Source organism: Myripristis murdjan, chromosome 10 (assembly GCF_902150065.1).
Source record: "Myripristis murdjan chromosome 10, fMyrMur1.1, whole genome shotgun sequence".
Taxonomy (NCBI): domain Eukaryota; kingdom Metazoa; phylum Chordata; class Actinopteri; order Holocentriformes; family Holocentridae; genus Myripristis; species Myripristis murdjan.
In genome coordinates this window covers 4,713,877-4,736,078 of record NC_043989.1, presented here as the reverse complement: position 1 = coordinate 4,736,078, position 22,202 = coordinate 4,713,877, and the positions used below count along the sequence as shown (strand labels likewise).

Sequence of the window (22,202 nt, the reverse complement as noted above, 5' to 3'; positions counted from 1 at the left end):
GTGTGTTCCCCACTTCGATGGAAAAGTAATCCCATTCTACTCCCTTTTCAAAGACCCCAAGAAATCAGCAATGATAAGTAGCTTCCGGAGGAATTTATTTAAAATGGGAAAAACGGAAAGTCCCCCAAGCCAAAGAATACTGAGAGCCCCAAACCTGGAGAACCAATTTGTAGATTTATCTGTTAAACATCTTGTTATTTGTATGTCAGCATACAGTGTATCGCACTCTCTCTCAATATACATGTACATAGCCTATTGTCCATGTTTATATCTATATATGTATGTGTGTGTGTGTGTGTGTGTGTGTGTGTGTGTATTCCCATGTCACCCTCCTTTTTAGGTCTCAAACACTTTCAGTATTATTCCCTCACTATTTAGCGAGCTGTGGTAGTGATTCTACGAGCACCGGAGACCGCTCAGCACCGGAAAACAAAACCGAGAGAGAGAAAGAGAGAGAGAGAGAGAGAGAGGGGGAGAGGGAGGCCTAGGATGTCTGATGCAAAAAAAACAGGAGGGGGGTTGGGGTCTAAGGGAAAATTGAAGAGGATGAATGAGAACTCAGGCCTCTTTGGGCAGCTGCCCAGGATCAGCCGGAGGGAGGGAGGGAGCGCCGAGCAGGAGGAGAGGAGGACAGCGAGGCAGAGGGGCTAAAGGAAGGGTGGTGAGAAAGAACCACACGGTTTGCCTCCATCTTTGACCGGGACGGAGTGTGGAGGGTGGCGACTGCCGGTGTGGGACGAGGGAGAGCGAGTCCACGTCCATGCACACACACACACTCGCAAAACAGGATCCTGAGAGCTGAATGTTTAGCTCTGCTTTTGAAGGGTGTGTGTTATGTTTGCATGCACTCATAACCGTTCCTCTGGTGCACACATACACAAACGCATGCTCAAAACTGCAGAGAGCTGATGTAATGCATCCTCCAGCAGCCATATTGGACATCCTCCACTACTGGGGCGAGAGTAGCTATGAATATTGTTGCCTGTTGTTGGATTTCTGTGCTGTTTTTGACTGAAAACTGATCCGCCGTTACATCTGAACATTTTTCAGTTTAGATGATGTAGATGCTCTCACCTTGACCGTGGTGTAGTTGCTGCTCTCCTGCACGTGCAGCAGAGTGCCGCTCTTGCTGCGGGTCCTGAACTTGACCTCCAGGCTGCTGGCGCTGGCGGGGTCAGAGGTCACGCCCTGCAGGGACTGTCTCAGCAGGACGTCCCATTTCGGGCCCTGCCTCAGGGAGTAGTCCAGGCGGCCGGTGCCATCCAGGGAGAGGGCCGTGTCTGCTGTGATGTCTGTGGCAGAGAGAGAGAGAGACGGAGAATCTATCCAGACCATCCAATCCATCCTTTTTAGCAGTCTGACCCAACCGATATTTCATGGGGAAATCAGAATTTCTGTTTCCACTCCGGAGCTGGCGGATGGTCATCTCCAACTGAGTTTTTCCCCACCGCTTTGCCATAACCACAATTTGGTCCTCACATCTTGACAAATGGTTAGAGACCATCCGATAATTGAAAGATCACAAGTTCTATCCCCCAAAACAGCCCATCTCTCCCTGGGAGATTGAACCAATACCTGTTACAGTCGATAGTTTTGGAAAAGAGCGTCACCTTAAATCCGAAAAATGTAAATGTACTTCCCTCGGATTTTTGGAGAGCGGTCAAAGTAATACGAAATCGCTGGATTTGTCTCTTGTCTTTATTCACATTTGCCAGTGGCCTCAGCCAGACTTCCCACAAAAAATCCAACCCCGGAGGCAGGCAGTATAAAAGGCAGAGGAGAAGCCGGCAGAGGCCGACCGTCCTCTCCACCGTGGTCTTGTTTGTTTACAATAATCATACGAACGTCTCAAAATTAACTTGGTAAAGATTTACTGCTGATAAAATGCGACAAACAGCACCTTTGAAGCTTGTCACTGGTGAGTTTCTGTAGGCCTCAAAGTTTTTTACGGCCTTTTAGTTCTGTGATACAAACTCTGAGTGATAATATAATTATATACAAAGCTGCTTTAAAATGAAACTCAGAATGCAGCGGTGGGGTCTATTTTAAGCTGCATGGTGCAGTTAGATGACTCATGAGGAAGAATCATAAATAGTCATGATAGAATATGGCTTAGTAAGTGCAACCTCAGCAAGAGCAGACACTTCAAAGGCACATGCTTACATTTCTCACAGTATTTGCCGGTGAAGCCGTCCACACACTGGCACTGCTGCCAGGACCAGTGGTCCAAGCAGGTGCCCCCGTGTCTGCAGGGGCTGGCGGTGCAGGCTCCTTCCAGTCTCGGACACCTACAGACAGAGCGACAGACAAACTGACAATCAGACAGATATAGAGACAGGCACAAACAAGTCAGCCACACAGTCGACGGCCGGGGGTCCTCCGAAAAAGAAACGCGGAAAAAAGGGGTAGATGAGCTGAGATTTCTCCCCCCCTATGCGGCGATACAAAAAACCCATAAAGGACCCCAGGGAATTAGCATATTAAAAGATCTGTCCTCGCCACTATTCAAAAGCAAGAGAGAGAAGAAAAAAAAAAATTTGCCGGCGTTCTGCAATTGGTTTCCCTAGTCAAAAAATCTGCCATTTGTATATCAAAAAAAAAATCTTTTTAACTACTCTCGAGAGGGTTTGGGAGTGTGAACAGATGTCCCACAGCGAGAGTCGAGGAGGTTAGGGACGATGGACAGATGGGAGGAAGAAAGAGAAGATGGGGAGAGAGGGATGAAGGAAGGCGGCGGGTCGGAGGGGGGAGGGTTTTGGGGGTCCGGACCTGTCAAGGATGCCACGCGATGCCAGCGCCTGACTGGGCTCCAGCGGGCGGCCGTTGACGGCGAACTCCATGATGCAGCCGATGAAGTCGTGGGTGGCGACCTGGCCACGCCGATGAAGGACGGGCTCTATTGACCTGACGCCTCCCACCGAGAGCCTGTTGGGCTGCACGTCCAGGATCCTGCACGCGCACACACACACACACACACACAGAGAAGCATACAGACAGATGAACACAAAGACATGCATGCAAAGACAAAAGTAAATGTGCACTCAAATGCAGAAGCACTCAAACACACAAGCGTTCGGGGTTACCGTGCACACATGCACACACATGTATGCATGCACACAAAGACTCACACACACACACACACACAGACCGAAAGCCACCGGGGGTCAGTGAGTTTCACAACAACATGGTCCCGAGACCCTTAAAAAATAAACTTTCTGAAGACCCCCTTGGCCTTTCCTCATCTGCAAGATCAATCTCTCTCTCTTTCTCTCTCTCTCTCTCACACACACACACACGCACGCACACACACACACACACAAGCACAGGCGAGCACAGAGACAACCTCTGGCCCTCACCCCCCAGGGCCTGGCACGGGCCTTTCTGCATAAAAGCAGTTATCATCTAGTAATGTATAGAAGGTTTACATCATATATATATATATTCACAACACATGACTTCATTTCAGAGTCATTGGTGCATTGCTATTATGAAAAAATGCGGGCCAGATGTATCTCACATTTTCAGCGATGTGCTCTAATCCACGTCCATTTACAGTAAGCCAATAACAAGGACAAAAAAAAAACCAACAAAAACAAAGAAAAATAAAAGCTTCCATTCCTTGTATATCTGCATCGGATTGTGTAGCTGCCCTTGATCTTCTCCATACTGCGCCATATTGTGAGGGTTTATACTTTTACCACAATGCAAAGGATTATAAAACATAAAGCTGCTTGTGACCCACCACTGTGATCAAGCTCGGCTCACACTCACATCCACCCCGAGGAATGCACAGAAACAAACGTCAGCAACAAACGAGGGCGGGGTCTCGCACGAACGCTCATACCGGACGTTTGGTTGGAACAAAAACATTTCTCCGAGGCCGAAATCATCTCGCTGCGAGAGGCGGGGCCAAAGAGCCGCAGGTTTTTTGCAGATCTAAAGTTAGCTAAATGACACACTCGAACGTTAGAGATGGAACCCCGAAGACAAAGAAATCAAAGAAGATAATTGGCAGAAGAACCAACCCAAAGTAGCAAATTATACGCTGCACACTAGCAATCCGTCTAGGTAGCTCACAGGGGGGGGCGTGTCAGTGCCTCCGCGAAGGGTTAACATTAGCGCTAACAAGCCCTAATGGTAGACTCACAGCCGGTGTGGTTCACCCGTATCATATACGTTCAGTTCAGCCACTGGAATTATTTCGGCCTCCTCCTCTATTTATGCGACCGAATCAGCCCATCTGCTCATACAATAACACACAAAATTAATGCTGTGAACGCTGTGCATGCATGTCAGGCTCGGATATGTGGTGAAGTAAAACAAGCGCATGTCACCAGTTCTGCGTGTGGAAGTCTGACTATGGGATTCGAAAACATAGTATTTTACCATACCATATTTACCATATTTACCATTGTTTATCTTCAGCTTTATTTAACAGCATTTTCGAGCATGTTTCATGTTCATTGATAAAAAGCTGTAGCATGTAATGAGGGTCTGCACTGCAAAAACTCCAAATCTTACCAAGAATATTTGTCCTATTTCTAGTCAAAATGTCTTATTTCTAGTCAAAATATCTCATTACACTTAAAATAAGACATGATCACCTATGAAATAACTTGTTTTTAGACAGTTTTCACTTGTTTCAGGCTAATTTTCACTTGAAACAAGTGAAAACTGTCTAAAAACAAGTCAAGTTCATGTCTTATTTTAAGTGTAATGAGATATTTTGACTAGAAATAAGACATTTTGACTTGAAAGACAAATATTCTTGGTAAGATTTGGAGTTTTTGCAGTGTGATATTTGTGTTGTTTAGCTTTCAGAGGGAACTAAATCAAGCAGCTGTGCATCAGGTGTGTGAGCAGCTTAAAAAAAAGACACTTGAAATGAATAAAATGTCCATTTGCAAAACCTTATGGATGTTTTTTTGGTTTTTTTTTTTTTTCCATATGTTTACCAGGCAAACAGCCAAAATTCATGACCTTTCCAGGCAGCACAGAACCCAAGGCTGTTATCAGCATTTCAATGTATACAATAGAGAGGAATGCACTTTTGTGTGTGTGTGTGTGTGTGTGTGTGTGGTTTGTGTGTGTGTGTGATTGTCTTACCAGTCAGTGTGTACTGCCACGTTGCTAACAGCACAGTAGCCCGGTTCCTGGTCATCACCGCACAGGTCCACAGTCAGGGATGCAGCCTGCATGACGAGAAGAGCAGGCGCACACACACAAACACACACACACACACACACACACACATGCATGACACATGTTATTCTCTTTAGGACACAGAAAATGCACACACACACGCACACCTGTGAATGCACAAACATGTTTTCCCGCTGCATACACACATGGAAACTCCACCACAAACATACAATCAGCCGGATTCCCTGAAGCTGCAGAGTCGCACTGCCTCAGACGGTTACTGTCCCGGGACGGTTTCCCTTTGTGGGCAAAATTTTTTGAGAGGCTGCGGTTGCATAGCCCCAAACGCCAACAAGTTGTCTCATCCTTGATGTGTGCAGCAGGGGTAGTTCCATCAAACGATCAATCAGTATCACTTACTCCATCTCTTTGGATAATTAGTTTCATGTGGGAGTGTGAAGCTCGCCGGGTAAAGAATGGCACCGACTCTGCCGGCGTTGGGCGTGCCTCTCCCTGCGCGGCTCAGCAGATTGAAGTTTTAGTTATATAAACATTTGTTGGAGGCAGAAATAATCTCATTACTTGAGTTATGCCGCGTTCATTTCAACTCGGAACTCAGAATTTCCGACTTGTGAATATTCATGGTGTCAGCTCGGGACAAACAGATGCCCACAAGAGGAAGAGACTGCATTTTCCTCCAGGCGGAATACCAAAAGCATACGCAGAAGCATTTTCTTAGGTAGTGAATGAATAGTGAACACTTTTATGTTGATCCAGTTCTTACCACTGAGTGAAGGGTATTCATCTTTGGTCATTTTGTGGGCTCTGATGTCACTTGAACTGAAATCAGAGGAGCAAAAGCTCTGAAATCAGACAAGTTGGATGACCGTTCGGTTAGTTTTTGTCCCAAGTCAGAGCTTCTTTTTCATTAAACCCCAAGCTCAACTTTATTAAGTCCACACGAATCCGGAGAAATCTGAAAACCCATCTTTATTTTTTCCATTTTTGCCTCTCCGTCCACAGTGAAACGGCGTTTTCGCCCACCAACGACAGGGCTTCCTGTGAGTGTCTGGCCGGCTGTACGACAGGGCGAACAGAAGGTTTCATGCCGTGTGATGTGACGTTTGACTGTCATGTCATCCTGCCGGGAACCAAAACCCATCAACTAAGTGGACAAATGGCGCTTTTCCACTAGCACCTACTCGGCTCGACTCAGCTTGACTCTACTTGGTTTGTAAGCTTTTCCATTACGTGGTAGTACCTGGTACCGGGTACCAGGGCCAAAACCACCATTTCAACATTGGGGGGGACAGATATTGAATTTGCTATTGAATTGCTAATATATTCCAGCAATATTAGGGGGGACATTTTTGGAGTGCCTGAACATTGTCCCCTCCAATGTATATGGACGTTTGGTCCCTGCCGGGTACCATTTTAGTACCTTCTCGGCCGGGGTTCCAAGCGAGCTGAGTCGAGCTGAAATGTGACGTAAACGGCGTGCAGGCCACTGATTGGACAGGGAGTGACGACACATGAGAGCGACTCCTTCACGAAAACCAAACCCGGCATTTTTAAAAGAAAACGGCAACAGCGACCGTGCGCATTGATCATCGCTGAAGTTGACAAAGTTGGAAAATTGCAAGCAAACCGTTACCGCGGAGACTTTTCTGTGCTTGGTGGCGGGGCCGCCTTGCTATGACGACTCCACCGACGGCAAGGTGGTACTCAACTGTTATGGAAAACCACCGAAACCGAGGCGAGCCAAGCCGAGCCGAGCCGAGTAGGTACTAGTGGAAAAGCGCCCAAAGGGTTGCCATGGCGGCGTGCATAGACGCAGCGGCTTACAGCTCTCCACTCTCGGTGCTGTATTCTATGTTTTTATATGTGTGAACTGTTGTGTTTTTAGCTGAAAACACCGCCATATGTTGGGCAATGTACGCGTACAGTCGTCAGGACCTTTTGAGCTTGGGATTACGCTGCGAAATACCAATTTCACCGGACTTTCAACGCTACCAGGACATTCCGGAGGACGCCGTTAGAACACCGGGGTCTCCGTGGATAGTTCTTCCCAGTGACAAGTTCAAGAGGAAACGTAAACAAACAAAGGAAGCAACAGTCGTCAGGACCTTTTGAGCTTGGGATTACGCTGCGAAATACCAATTTCACCAGACTTTCATCGCTACCAGGACATTCCGGAGGACGCCGTTAGAACACCGGGGTCTCCGTGGATAGTTCTTCCCAGTGACAAGTTCAAGAGGAAACGTAAACAAACAAAGGAAGCAACAGTCGTCAGGACCTTTTGAGCTTGGGATTATGCTGCGAAATACCAATTTCACTGGACTTTCATCGCTACCAGGACATTCTGGAGGACACCAAAACAAAACAAAAGCGAGGCTGCAGGGCTGGTGAAAAGAAAACCCTTTAAGCCACCGCCTCCCAGCATTTTCCAACGCCGGGTCCATAACTAACAAAATCGACGAACTGCGCCTGCACATCGCATCCAACAAGTGTTTCCGTGACTGCTGCATTTCTCTGATATCAGAGACATGGCTGCAGCCATCTATACCGGACTCGGCTATTCAACTAGCAGGCTGCATGATGCTTTCTACTCTCCCCTGCACCGAAAGTACTGAGCCCTAATTTCGTTGCATTATTATACCGTATATGATTGTGCAATGACAATAAAGATCTATCTATCTATCTATCTATCTAAAGTGTTGGTGTGAATAGCCGGCCTCACCCTAACCCACAACAAATAACTGATCACAGCTTCCACGGTCATGAATGGAAGAAAAGGTCACTGCTATTTATGTCTTCTGTATTTTCAGCAAAGTTCATTCTTTCACAGTTTTCCAGGTAAATCCTGCACTGTGGCTCTTGAGGTTTTTCAACCAACCAGGAAGATTATTTAAGCCTCTGAGAATAGTTTGCAGAGGCCAATCTGAAACTCCAGTTTCTCCAGCACTACCAGAGTCAGGGCCAGATAAACCAGACAAGTAACTTTCAGTCACTCCATCACACTGGATGGTTGAGCGCTGGTATGAGTCTAATATATCGTAGCGAATATTTCCTCCTTCCCTGTCATGGTGCTAAGCATTTGCCCAGATGTGGGTCATTCCCTGTTGTAATCAAGGCTTTACTAAGCAAGAGAGGCCCAAAAAAAAAAAAAAAAAAAAAAAAAAAAGGGGTGGCAGGGAAACCGTCCGGAAAAGCGTGTGAAAGTGTTGAAAAAGCAGGGCAGCACGCTCCACCTCTCCTGGATCTAAAGTAAACACGGACCACACCGGGCCGGATCCCCGACACAAATCATCCAGGAGAGTGTGACCCCACCCAGCACACACACACACTTGCACACACACACACACACACATTCTTTCTCTGATACATTTGCACGCATGTAGCCGTGTTCACAGCCACATTTGAGTAAGACATACAAAATTCAAGCACAGAAACACATGTACATAATCAAACTAGAGTGAAACACACCACACACACACACACACACCAGGCTGTAGTGACAACACAGAGAAGGCCATGTGGGACTAAAAAAAAAAAAAAGAAAAAAGAAAAAGAAACAAGGCGGAAAACAGGGCTCATTTGTTGAAAACATTTGTGTCTCTTTTTTAAGAACAATGAAGAAACGTCAGAAACACATGGACATTTTATTAATGTCTCTTCCTCTGATCAAAGCCAGTTAAACCATGCCTTACACACACACACACACACACACACACTATACGCTGTCAAGAGCAGGAAAAATCGCTTTCTCAAGAACGCCCTCCCCGTACCCAGAAATTTATTTCCAATGTAACACAGAAAGACGAGGAGCATGTTTTCATTTGGCCAACGTTGAAGGAATGGCATAAACACTGCAGAGGAAAGTGAGGAAAGCGCCACCGGAGATCATTGTTTTTCCCCATGACTAATATAATGGAAAGACCATGGCGCGGCTCTCTGTTGTGGTGCAGACGCTGACCAACCCGCCGCTGTTGCACATTTGTTTTGTCCTTGTTCCGAGGACAAATAGCTCGGCTAATCAGGCGATTCGCTGGTGGTGCTAATCAGCTAGCGCCAGAGCTAATCTCTCAAACGAAGTTCCCAGGCCTCGTTAACGGGAGCTTTTGTGCTCGATTCTGATTGTGAAAACTTATTTAAAGTAACTGTAGTCGGTGGGTGTTCACGGTAATTATCATCTCAGGGCGCTAATCAGCGCTAATCAGTTCCAGTATCCTTCACCTTAGAAAAGTCACAGGTCTGCCGTGTTGTGCCCCAAATCTACTCGGAACGCACAGGAAACTTTTTCACTTAAATATGAAGGAGATTCTCAAGTGCCACTGAATCTAATGCCAATGCCAATGTGTGTGTGTGTGTGTGTGTGTGTGTGTGTGTGTGTGTGTGAGTGTGTGAGGGCGACCATAGTAAGTCAGTCACACTGTCCCTTTGCACTTACACACCCATGATGGTATTTTTCAGACTGAAACAAGCGACAGCCAATATTTGGGTGTCAATATTTGATCGTTTCCGTGCCAACCGACTCCAAAACATCCATGAAAAATCAAGACTAAAACTGATAATAACAACAGTCATTTAGCATATGTTTGTGTGGAAATGTAATCAAGTCAGTTCAGGCTATCAGCTTCCCAATTCGACAACCTTTGTTGAGGATATAAGACAAGAAAACATGCATAAATCATTTTTTTAACAAAGTGGGACATCACCTATTTCAGCAATTTTCAATACTTTCCACTTACTACTTACCACTGGTATTTCTTAGGACTTTTGATATGTTATAACCAACATATTTATGAGACTAAAAAAGTTGAAAGAGTTTCTGTTGCAGTTTTTCCTAGGTTCACCCCCTTTTTTGTCACAAAGTGCCTGTAGTATAAGATCAATGAGAGCATGGACATCTGCTTCATCTCTCTTGATCCTTGGACCCTGTAGATGGCTCACAATGACTCATAACAATCAAATAGTATGGGTATATTATATATTTCCTGAATCCTAATGGTTCTGTGAGTATACCAGTTTTTGTATATTGTGTCCCTGTTGTTCTTAGATGACACATGGCTAAAAGACAGCATACAGTTTAGGCGAAAATTGTGTAAAAATGTACACTGTTAACAGTTTAAAGAGCTCCAGTGACCTCTATGTTGGTCAGAAAGATTCACAACTGGGCTTAAATGAAAGCTTAGAAGGTCCCCTTTATAATGATACCAAGGACAATATTGTTAGATTTTGACAAATGGCATGTACATGAGCCTAAACCAGGATATGCACCAGCATCTAAAATGCAGTTTTCTTAGGGGAGTGGATAACTTCATGCGCTGATAACTATGATACAGCTAACACTCAGGAATGGTTATCATACCAAAATATTATTTATAGACATGCATCCTTTCAAAAATCATAAGGACGTTTTGCCACCTTGAGTGGTACCGATGACTGGTCTGGCCCATGGACTAATTGTAGTGTCGAGCAATTAGAATAAATAAGTAACCTTATGATACTGATATGATCAACTTAACCCAGAAGAATTTTTTTAAGAAACAAAAATTTACGAATTTATCAGGCTATATATCCAATATATTGACAAACTGATGCTGGTTTGTGAGGCTTTTCTTGTATCATGTGCATCAGCCTGATCTGTGAGCCTCACTCAGCTGTAAACACGTTTCTGTGCCAAGACAAATTAGTTTACGTTTATTGCACTTGACAATTAAAGTGATTCTAATGATGATGATGATGATAATTATGACTGTAAGATTATCTTTTTTTTGCTCCCTCTGATTACTTGGAGCCCTCAGGATGAAGCCGAGTATGACCGAGCCGGTGGTTTCTGTCTGCTTTTGACATTGGCTCGAAAACTCAAGTGCAGGAACTCAGCGCAGACCTCAGCCTGACCACCGAAATGACCCACATCACCTTTTCCAAACATGGCGATCAGGTTCACTTTACACCGCCTCGGGGAGTTGGCAATTCGGGGCCTCGACGTGCGCACGTTTTTCTCTCATTCCCCGGCTCGGTCGAGAGCCCTAACACAGCCGTTCTCCCACCTCCGCGCATAATATTCACAGGGCACTATATAGACAAATTCAGAGTTCTCAACGTGTGCTGTATTCCTTTCCATCCCGTCACTCTGCACTATCTCAAAACTGACAATTTAACGATTTTACCAGCTTCCTGTGAAACTCCCAGTGCACGGTGGGAAATGACAGATCTGAAGTCCAGCAGGAGAGTTACATTATAGAAGGTTTGACAGGGCCTGGTTGGATTTTTTTCCCCCCTTCTTTCCTTGCCACTGCAGTGCTGGCAGGGAGAAGCCTCTCATTCAGAGCACAAGAGACAGAATTTCAACCTTCAGGGCCATTTTGGACCCCTGTATTGTAAATCACAACGAGCAATAAAATATAATTACAAACCATGAAAACCATAAGCAGAGCTACCCGTGGTTTTGGAGAGTTTAATTATCATCTGATGGTGCAAAAGAGAATATGAGGCCAAATCTGGATGCTGCTTTCAGCTATAAAAGCCCAGGACATAACTGCCATTGAAAGTGCAGTCCACTGTGTCAGCCTGCATGTGGCAGTTCTCAAATTTTTCTCAATGCTTTTACAACCGGGCACATAAATCCCATTAAGCTCTTCCGCGGAATATTGCTCCGAGCATTCGGGTAGAAAAGGGAAAAACACAAATGATTTTTACGCATGAGCCAATTTCTATCATAAAAAATAGTCATTCTTACCATTCCAGCTCTTCTGGCAATGACCGTGTGGAACTGCCCATCTGAAACTTTTATCATGGTCATCAGTTTGTAAGTCCCACTTCCCAAGTTAAACGAGAAACGCATCCGTCCCTCAAAGATCTCCAGAGCCAGGAACTCCGCTTTGTCTCCCGTCTGGTTATCGTGGTTGTACATAAGCAGCGCGTTGCTCTTCAGAGTCGCGAACTTGATATAGATGTAGTTATTGTTGGGATCCAGAGACGGAAACTCCATGTAGGACAACTCCTCAAAACCGTAGCTGTTTAGTTCACAGTGTTTGCCGAAAACCCCTGAGGAGGAAAGGGGAGGAAAACAAGAATCAGACAGGAAGCCAATGAATGATTCACCTTGCTGCTGTGAAACAAATATGAGCAGATAACACAGCATTCCTACCGGGCAATACTACATTTATATAGCAGTCAGAAATCAGATATTGCTGCTACCGGAGCCTAGCCTCGCCTGTTCAAACAATCTGCTTTATAGAGTTCAAACTGCATTGTTCTCAGATTGGAAAACCAAGATTTTTAAGAAATTATTGTACTTTTGAATGGGTTACATAAGCCTGAGGATGATTAAACGTCTTTCTAACTATTGAGCACTATGCAAAGCTTTGAGGTAGATGCATATAAATCATAAAAGTAAGGTTTTTCCGTGACAACAGCAATTCAAAATCATGTCATAAAAAATGAGCACAGAAAATGACAGCGTCAACATTGTTTTGTTTAAGAATTTATATAAAATGTGTTTTCTTCTGGGAGATTGGACCTCTCAAACTGTTCATCTTGCTTTTCACTTTACAAGTGCTCACCAAAACAGCACAGAGGTTTCCATTCATCTCTTACTTACCAAATGGACAATGACAGTAATATCCATCCACCCGATTCTGACAGGACCCACCATTAAAACATGGGTTACACTCACAGTGATTGATGATGGAATCACACGTTTTGCCTGGGTTCACAAAACAACACAAATTAAAATGGATGAGGTGGCAGATGACACATGAAAACCCCCAAGGCGAACTAAATTCATGCTGCAAGGGGAATTTCCCCACAGGCCGAGCCATGATGGCCCTTCATCACCTCACACTTGCACTGCAAAAAAATCTGGACCTCAACAAATCATTTAACCTCGTGTTCAATCTTAGGATGTTTTTTTTTGTGAAAAATATACCAGGAGTGAGAGATAATTTCACTTGTTTTCAATGCAGTTTCACTTGTTTCACTATTTTAAACAAGTGAAACTGTCTTGTAAAAAGGAGAGGAGGAAAATCTTGCTCATCTCAATTTGATATGGTCTCAGTCTGTGGGGAGTTTTTCATGGACCAAAAGAAGAAGAAATTTCAAATGCAACAATAAATGAATGATTTTTTTTTTTCTTTTTTACAAGAAAGAACAGAAACAAACAGTTGTAATGTATGTGCATAACTGTCATCCTCACATACATAGGCAAACGTGAATGAGTTATGAATTTTAACAATCAGTGACTTTGCTGCTAAAGACAATGGAAATATAATGACAGAACATGATCCTGACCACAGTAACAGACCCAGACAAAACAGTAACAGATTCAGGCAATGCACAATGACTGACACTGAACTCCTGTGAATGTATTCTAGGCTCTAAATCCCGAGACAAGTTGCTTAATGGAGATAAATTCCCATTGCCAAAGCAGGCAGGGAAAACAGGAAGTTGAGAGTTCACTGTGGGGGCATGAAAACTACTGTAAGGCAATAGGTGCAGTTCTGCAGGAGGGTCGTTTATCTTGATGAAACTCAAAGGTTTGTGGTCATTTTTTATTGTCATAATAAAAAGGGACAGTAATGACTTGACTTGAGGCAAATCGCCTGTTACGGCTCCATTTGGAAATGTCTTTCAGATGCTGCAGTCAGCGGCTGCCCACACATACAGGATTCAAATAACTGTTTTTAGTTATACCTCTTAAAAATGCACCCCCCTTCACTGAAGGCAATATCACTGTGTATTCATTACATTTTGGTCTGATCTGATCTTTGATAAAACTGCTCATTTATCATAGCACTCAGTACACAGCCAAGTAAGAAATCCTTAATTAAGAAATCCGTCTATATACAGTTGGATTAGAAATGTTTCTGTGTGTGGCCAAAGCCGCATGCAGAAGACAAGGAGGCACACGATGAAATGTGATACTGGTGAACTGTGTGGGGAGTCTACATTAAAGTCCTGACTGCGGTCAGTTTTGCATCATCCTTTTTATTAAAGCAAACATGGCAGTCTGATACGCATCACAGTCGATACCCCCCAACTAGTAATCTGAAAACCAAACTGGTTTTGGCCGCCATGCTTATATGCTATGGCTACAACACCTCTTGGAATCATTTAGAAGCAAATATTTTCCTTGGACAAAAAGCTGGATTCATGTGTGCGTTAGTACATGATCGTGTGTATGTGTGTGTGTGGGCATTTTTGAAGCCTAAAATCTGTGGCTGTGCACTCATAAAATGTAAATGACTCCTAAGTGGGTATACAGTACCTGCAAAGCCGGATTTGCAGAGGCAGTTGAAGCCGCCGGGGTAGTTCTGGCAGAGCGCCCCATTCTTGCAGGGGTTGGAAAGGCATTCATTGACATCCCTCTCGCAGGCCATCCCGGTGAAACCTTCAGGACAGGTGCAAGAGAAACCCCCCACCAGATTGTGGCAGGTGCCACCATTGTGGCAGGGCGAAGGCTGGCACTCATCAATGTCTGTTTCACACAGAGCTCCTGTGTATCCTGGTCTGCAGCTGCAGGCGTAGGGCTGCAGGGGGTGGTTGGAAACAAGGATCACAGGGACACTTTCTTCAGTCTTCATATCAGGCCCGACACTGAGACGCCTTTTGCAGCTGCCTCCATTCTGGCACGGGTTGCGTGTGCAAGGATCATGGTCCACTGCATCTATTTGCACGCCACTCTGTCTGTGTAGAATGTCTTTGATACTCTGGAAAAATGTGGCCACGCCACTGGGGTTCACGTACTGTCCGTGGCCCCGCTTCACAGCTGCCATCAGGAAAGTCTGGTTGTTGAGGTCAAACACTCCGTAGAGCAAGACCCCTGTGCCTAGTCCTGCCAGCTGTGAGTTGGCAATGCGTACGAAGCTGAGGTAGTGGTTGGTAAGGAAGCTCTTGACTCCCTGGGAGTGGAGTCGGATAAGTATACTGTTATCCACTGTGGCATTGGTGTATCCCATGAAAAAGACTCGGGCCGTATTGCTGACTGAACCGTGGACACCATCGCTGCTACGAATGGTCAGCTCAAAGGTTCCATCTGTTGAGCGAGCCTTGGAATTGAGGTTGCACGTGCCAGTCGGGATACTAAACAGTCCGGAGGATGGAGGAATCAGGGAGCAGTGGAACCTGTCTTCAATATCAGGATCCTGGGGTTTCACAACGCCCAAAGAACCTCCAGGAAACATGTTCCCAAAATAGTGAACAAATATTTCCATGGACCTCGGCTTTGATGGGTTGTCGTTCTGATCATTTACCTTGATGTGAATTGTTCCTGTGGAGGACATCTGAGGCACACCAGAGTCCTTGATCACAATAGACAGGTAGAAGTCACTAATTTGTTCTCTGTCAATCTCCCTACTGGTTGTTAGCACTCCAGTTGGACTGAGGCTGAAGTAGCTGTTGGCAGAACCAGAACTGAGGAGACTATATGAAAAAGGGCCCTGGTTGGGCGGCAGATCCGGGTCAGAGGCTGTTAGAGTTGTAACTGATGTCCCAGCTCTCTGGTTCTCCATTACCTCAGCGCTGACAGATGTCAAAGTTGGACCGTTGTCATTAATATCTTCCAGGTTGACAATCAATGTGGCACTTCCCGTAGCCGAGGGTGAGCCAGTGTCCACAGCTAGAACTGTTAGATTATACACAGGGGTTGTTTCTCTGTCTAACTCTGCTGCCACAGACACTTGGCCAGTTTGAGGGTTGATAGTAAAAACATTTTTATCAAAGTCAGGAGAAATGGAGTAAGAGAATCTGCTCCAACTTGGGACAGAGTCTGAGTCTTCAGCACTCAAAAAGGTAACCAGGCCGCCAGGTGAGAGACCCTCACTAATCTGCACATCGTACAGTTCTTGAGTAAAAACAGGTGGATCGTTGGCGTCAAGGATTGTGATGTTCACAAACACCTCATCGATATCCGCCCCTCGGATGCTTCCTGCATTCTTGGCCAACACCTTCAATGAGATTTTTTCCTCCTTTTCACGGTCAAGAGTACCTGTGACATAAATCTGGCCTGTTTTCTTGTTAATGCCAAAGCCCTTCTTTCTGCTCTTCCCGAAAATGAGGTAGTAAACCACTCCATCATCCCCTTGGTCTCGATCACTGGCGAACACCTCCCCGACCACTGTGCCTTTTGGAGCAGCTTCAGAGATTTCAAAGTAGTACTGTTTGGAGACAAAGCGAGGTACGTATTCATTGGCTCCCTTCAGCTGAATGTTGACATTGGCAAAGCTGCAGCGCTCCTCATCTGGGACATTGAAGGCCTTTACTGTTAAATGGTAAACCTGCTTAGCCTCATAATCCAAGAACCCCTGTGTGGTGATGATGCCTGTGTTTGGGTCAATAACAAAGAGGTCGCTGTCTGATGACTGTATCACGTAGGCCATGACTGCATTAGCCCCCGAATCACGGTCTGTAGCGTTCATTTTGACCACAGTGGTGCCACTGGGAACGTTCTCCTGTACAATGGGAAAATACTCATCAGGATCGAACAGAGGAGGGTTATCATTAATGTCAGTCACGTGAACTGTGACAGTGACATAGCTGGTTTTTGCAATCCAACCTCCATCAGTAGCTGAAACTCTAAGCTCATGCTGTTGCTTCTCTTCAAAGTCCAGAGGATGAGCTAAGGATAATACACCAGTTTTACTATTTACCACAAACAGACCCTTATCATTGCCTGAAGTTATATTGTATGTGATAAGTCCATTCATTTCTTTATCCTTGTCTCTCGCAGACAGAGTCCTTATTGCTGTTCCCACTGCGAGGCTTTCAGGCACTGTAGCTGTGATTTGGCTTTGGGAGAACTCAGGTGTGTGGTGGTTTTCTTCTGTCACCGCCACTCGCACTGAGGTTCTCGCTGACAAAGGAGGATTCCCTTTGTCCCTGGCTGTGATGTCAATGAGGAACACTTTATTCATATCGGACGTCAGAGAGGAGGCAACAGTAACCCACCCACTCTGTTTATCCAGTTTGAATTTGTTAGAGCTGTTTCCCCCAGATATTAGGTACTCAACCTCAGAGTTCAGGCCAAAATCTTTCTTGTCATGGGCTACCACTCTGATAAGTTTGGTGCCAACTTTGACGCTTTTCGTGACAGGAGTGAAGTAGCTCGGTGAATCAAATTTGGGAGGATTATCATTACTGTCCACAATGTTTACAATTACAGTAGTCTCACTCATCAGCGGCTTAATTCCCCTGTCTGAGGCTGTGACAATAAAGCTGTGGCGATTGATGTTGATGCTACTGGCGCCTGTTGAGTTCTGATATTTTAACTGCTGCTTCACAAATATCTCTCCAGAACTTGAGTTGATTCGGAAATACTCTGACTGGGACCGAATAAAATAGAATATTTTGCCATTAAAGCCCTCATCTGGATCTGTGGCAGACACCTGAGTGACCAGGGAGCCCAACTCTGTGAGTTCAGGGTAGTCCAGATAATAAGATGGCCGACTAAACCTGGGGGCGTTATCGTTAATATCTGTTATGAATATTGTGACATCTGTGCTTACTGTCCAACCAGAATCATGGGCGGACACCTTAGCAATGTAATGGTCAGTGTCTTCTCTATTTAGAGGTCTGCTGATTGTTATGTCTCCTGTGTTTGGATTGATATTGAATGGAAGACTAGTATCTGTGATTGAATATCGGCTAACAGCATTAGCACCAGCGTCCTCATCTGTAGTGGTGACTCTAGTGACAGTGTAACCCACAGGAGCATTCTCAGGCACAGAAGCACTAAAGATCTTGGAAAACCTCGGGGCGTTGTCATTCACGTCCAGTACGTTGATTAGGACTTTAACAGCTGTGCTTTTGGGTGGCGAGCCCCGGTCAGTAGCTTTGACTTTCAGTGTGTACTGAGCCACTTTCTCCCGGTCCAGCGGCCGGGTGGTTCGGATTTCTCCGGTGGCCCGATTGACACTAAAACTGTTCTCTTTGTTGCCATCAATGATGGCGTATTCCAGCAGTCCATTAGGTCCACTGTCCTGATCGACGGCAGAAACCATCAGCACCCACTGAGGAGACAGGTTCTCCAGTATTTCAGCGTGGAACGGCTCCTTGTCAAACACAGGGTGATTGTCGTTTACATCCAGCACGGTTATTTCCACTTTCTCATAAGAAGAATACGGCGGGAAACCCTGGTCCCTGGCCTCAATCCAGAGCACATACTTCTGAATGTATTCATAATCCAGGGGATGTTTGATGGAAAGCTCGCCAGTCAGCTGGTCAATATGAAAGGCATTATCCAGGTTGCCACTGGCAATATAGTATGACAGCGGCCCACCTCTCGTTGAAGATCCAGTTACCGTGGTAACAATAGTGTTTGTGGGCTGGCTCTCGGGGAACGTGAATGTACGCTCCCTGAGTTTGATAAGAGGGAAATCTCCTCCGGTAACGAAGCGCACAGTCACAGTGGTTGTATCCGTTTTGGGATTGGCTCCGCCGTCTTTCACTCGAACAGTGAGGGTGACCTCTGAGCTTCCTGTCAGCCTCTCATTGGCAGTAATGGCACCTCTGACAGGGTCGATCTTGAACTTCTCCGAGTTGCGTCCCATTAGGGAGTAGTGTAGCTGAGCGTTGGAACCCGAGTCCTCATCAGTCACAGTAACAGCAAAGACCAAGGAGCCTAAAAAACATAAAGGAGAGTAAACCAATATGAATTTAGTTTGTTTTTAAGACTTACAGTTACAAAACATATGTACATAAACTTAAAAATGTGTGTACATGGCCTTCATTAACATTCATTAACCCCTATATTATTTGTACTTTATGATGTCCATAAACTGATTTTCTAAAAATAATTCTGTAAAAACGTGTGTTAAAGGTGTTTTCATCTGAAATGAAACCAATTCCACAAGCTTGGTTTCTTCTATGCTTTTCTTATTCCTATTTAATAAAATTGACAACCGTTGATTTAAAAATTATTGGATTATACAGTAGAGACCAATGAGGAAAACAGGGTGAGAGAAATATTCAGGTTAAGAGGCAGTGCGTAACATCAAATACATCCAATACATGGCATCTGCCTTGGCAGCTGCACCGTGAAGCAGCCCAGCTGAAGTCTTTTTATTATCTCCAAAGGCCAGTAAAAGAGGTTTTCTGTAAATTAAAGGCATTTATTTCTATATATAATGTGTTTTCCAATTAAAGGCCCATAAATTCTATAGTCATCCATTTATTTTCCAATAAATGCAAAGTTTAAAAAACACCCATTTATGTTTCATGTTTTTAATCAAATCCACAACTTTTAATGTTTTTTAAAGATCCATGGGAGCCCTGCTGAGACAAAATCCCGAGGCTTTGTTCAGAAACTTTTCAAGTTAGACAGTTAAAATAAGCCTGTGTTAAAGCGAGGATGTACCAACCTGCTGAGGTGGACGCAGGGATGTGGGTGACGTAGGGATGATGGTGGAAGCGCGGTGGGTTGTCGTTGATGTCGGCCACCGTCACGGACACGGTGGCAGAGCTGGACAAGCCCTGGGGCTGCCCTCCATCTGTTGCCACAACCAGCAGCTGGTAATTGGCCCTGTCCTCCCGGTCCAGCAGGGAGCTGGTGATAATCTGGCCTGTCGCTGGGTTGATAGAGAACTGGCCATGTCCTCCGGTCAAGCTGTAGCTGTAGGAGAATAAAGTAGGACAAGATTCAGTGACAGCAAATGGAAAAGTGATGAACTAAATCACAAACATTGGATTCTTTCAATTTATTGTATTATGGATAACCTGAAGCAAAAAAAAAAAAAAAAAAAACACCCTGAGCCTTAGTGTGAAATGTATTTGAGAAAATCAACTATAGGCTGCTGTTTGTCCTGCCACTGATTCATAAGATTTAAAGTGTGACTTTGCTTTATCGTTCTTTAAATCAGTCATAACTGCTATGAAAAGACACTAATTGGGGTGTGAAATCCCAAACGACCACTCTGTTGTTCCATGAAATCACTGTCCTAATCTTTGGCAATGAAACTACATCAGATTGCACGTCATGATATTATCTTGATTCTGGCTCGTTTCTGCAGTTGTAGCTATGGGACATAAATGCTGGAAAGTCTCAGTCTCTAAACACCGGCTGAAGTGTTGTGGGCCAAAGGTAGAGCATATGTCATTTCCTAAAGTGAGTGGTATTCCCCTTAACATTTTCTTTATGTTGCTGCACTGCCAATGATATCTTAAGATTCATATGAGGGAATCAGCATCTCATACTAATCACATGACACTTGGCTCAGCTCTCTCCCCTGCGTCTTGTTCAGCAGTGACACAAAAAGGCCTATAGAGGGCACTGTTTTAAACTTTACACACACAAAGCAAACTCATCAGAGAAAATTCACACATGCAAGATCATGCTTGACAATAACCACCGTATTGCACAAGCATAAAATCAAATGTGTTTAGTTAAGCGAGGGCATCCAGCCTCATGTTGTGTGAGGGGCAGGCAGCGTTTTGTGCCTCTCCACTCACAGAGAGAGAGAGAGAGAGAGAGAGGCCCTGTGGTTCAGGATGCTTTCTCTGCTAAGTCTGGAGCTGGAGACACCCCAAAATTCTTTATGACCAAAGGGCCATACTTTTTCATTTTCCAGCGCAGATCATGTTTCACTCTGTATCTCAGAGGTTTCCAGCGAGACCCAGACACAAACGTAAACTGACACATACATGTACACACCAGTGCATATTTTGAAAAGGCTTCTTGCAAAAGCATCCCCCCCAGGAATGGGATGACAAATTACAGAACAAAGTGTGAACACAGGCCGGTTGCAAGCTTGTTTGGACAACAACAACAACAACAATGATAATCAAAATTAAAAAAAAAAAAAAAAAAAAAAAAAAAAAACCTGCCCACAGGCAATCGTGAGCCAAACACAATCCAGAGACAAGTTCAAGTTTGGGGCTTAACGGGCTGTGAGAATCGACACTAATAACCGATGGTAACTGGTTCTGGTCTCCATTAAGGGCCTCGAACCCCCTGGAATCCCTGATGAGCACTACTTGTACTGTCATAGACAATTAACATCCTCATTACCCTGTTTTGGGAAACTGGAGCGCGTTGCGGTACCCCCCAACGAGGACACAGTGGGGCTACCGAGGAGAGGGGAGGGGTCGGATCTGAGTCAACGTCCGGCTTGAGAGAGAGCAGCCAGAAGCTCGCACCACCGCCTCCCCTACGGCGAGCCTTCGAGTGTGAAAGAGCTGCCGTCCAGCTCGAGAAACGCAGCCCAAACTCTGAATGTTGACTAAACTCCACACTTCCCCCTAAACTCCTGTCATCGATTGCAACACCGGCCTGGAATTTCACAAAGTTGGAGATGAGGTAGAGTGTTTCACAGAAGGCGTAAGACAAACACAACCCCGAATGCAGTCTTGCATGGCCTGTAAGGGTATTTTCACACCAGGGGACCAAACCAAACAAAACCTGACCTGATTACTCACAGGAATTACTGGTAGTACACAATGTTTTAGGAAATACCTGAGCAAGCCCTGTTTGAGTATACATCAGGCCTGGACTGTGAACAATGGCATATTTAGTCCTATTTTCACAGGACTAATATTACCAGGATGCATCCAGTGAATTGTAATAACTGTGGGGACCGCTGGTGAGCTAAATCCTGTAAAATAAAACGTCCACCGCAAAATGATCTTCCGTATTTTGGTGAATACCGAGCTCCCCTGATAGACCAAATCAAACTCTCTGTAATTTCAGCTGTAATTTGGTTTTGGAGCGATTTTCTATTTCTGCCTCTGAACGCAGTTTCTTTTACTTTTTTCATCTCATCATGGAAAACAGAGGCCGCCGTGGAAGCTAAAACAGAAGGTCCTGAATGCATTTTTGGCACAAAGTGAAAGTTTTGTTTTGTTAAATCAGGAAATGACATGTTGGAAAATCTTGCCCTTGTGAATTCCTTTGATGGTTATTCATTAATTACACGAATACCTCCCTCTACTTGCACCCTGAATGATCTGAAATGATTTATAATGCTGATTTATCTTAAGAAATGAGTTGATCACAAAATGTTTACAGAACCAGCCGAGGAAATGAATGCATGTGCAAAAAAAAAAAATAAAAAGGAGACACT

At 44.8% G+C, this 22,202-nt stretch overlaps 1 protein-coding gene across 1 annotated transcript in view; it reads right to left on the bottom strand.

Moving 5' to 3' along the window:
* The window catches only part of fat4 (FAT atypical cadherin 4), a 110,007-nt gene that overhangs the window by 6,147 nt on the left and 81,658 nt on the right, over positions 1-22,202 (bottom strand). The window contains exons 8-15 of the mRNA XM_030062675.1: positions 19,506-19,756; positions 14,417-18,766; positions 12,752-12,856; positions 11,888-12,195; positions 5,107-5,192; positions 2,770-2,949; positions 2,164-2,288; positions 1,075-1,292 (exon numbers count right to left, since the gene is read on the bottom strand). Of these exons, the coding sequence (XP_029918535.1) occupies positions 1,075-1,292; positions 2,164-2,288; positions 2,770-2,949; positions 5,107-5,192; positions 11,888-12,195; positions 12,752-12,856; positions 14,417-18,766; positions 19,506-19,756 (5,623 nt within the window). The remainder of the gene's footprint in view (positions 1-1,074; positions 1,293-2,163; positions 2,289-2,769; positions 2,950-5,106; positions 5,193-11,887; positions 12,196-12,751; positions 12,857-14,416; positions 18,767-19,505; positions 19,757-22,202) is intronic.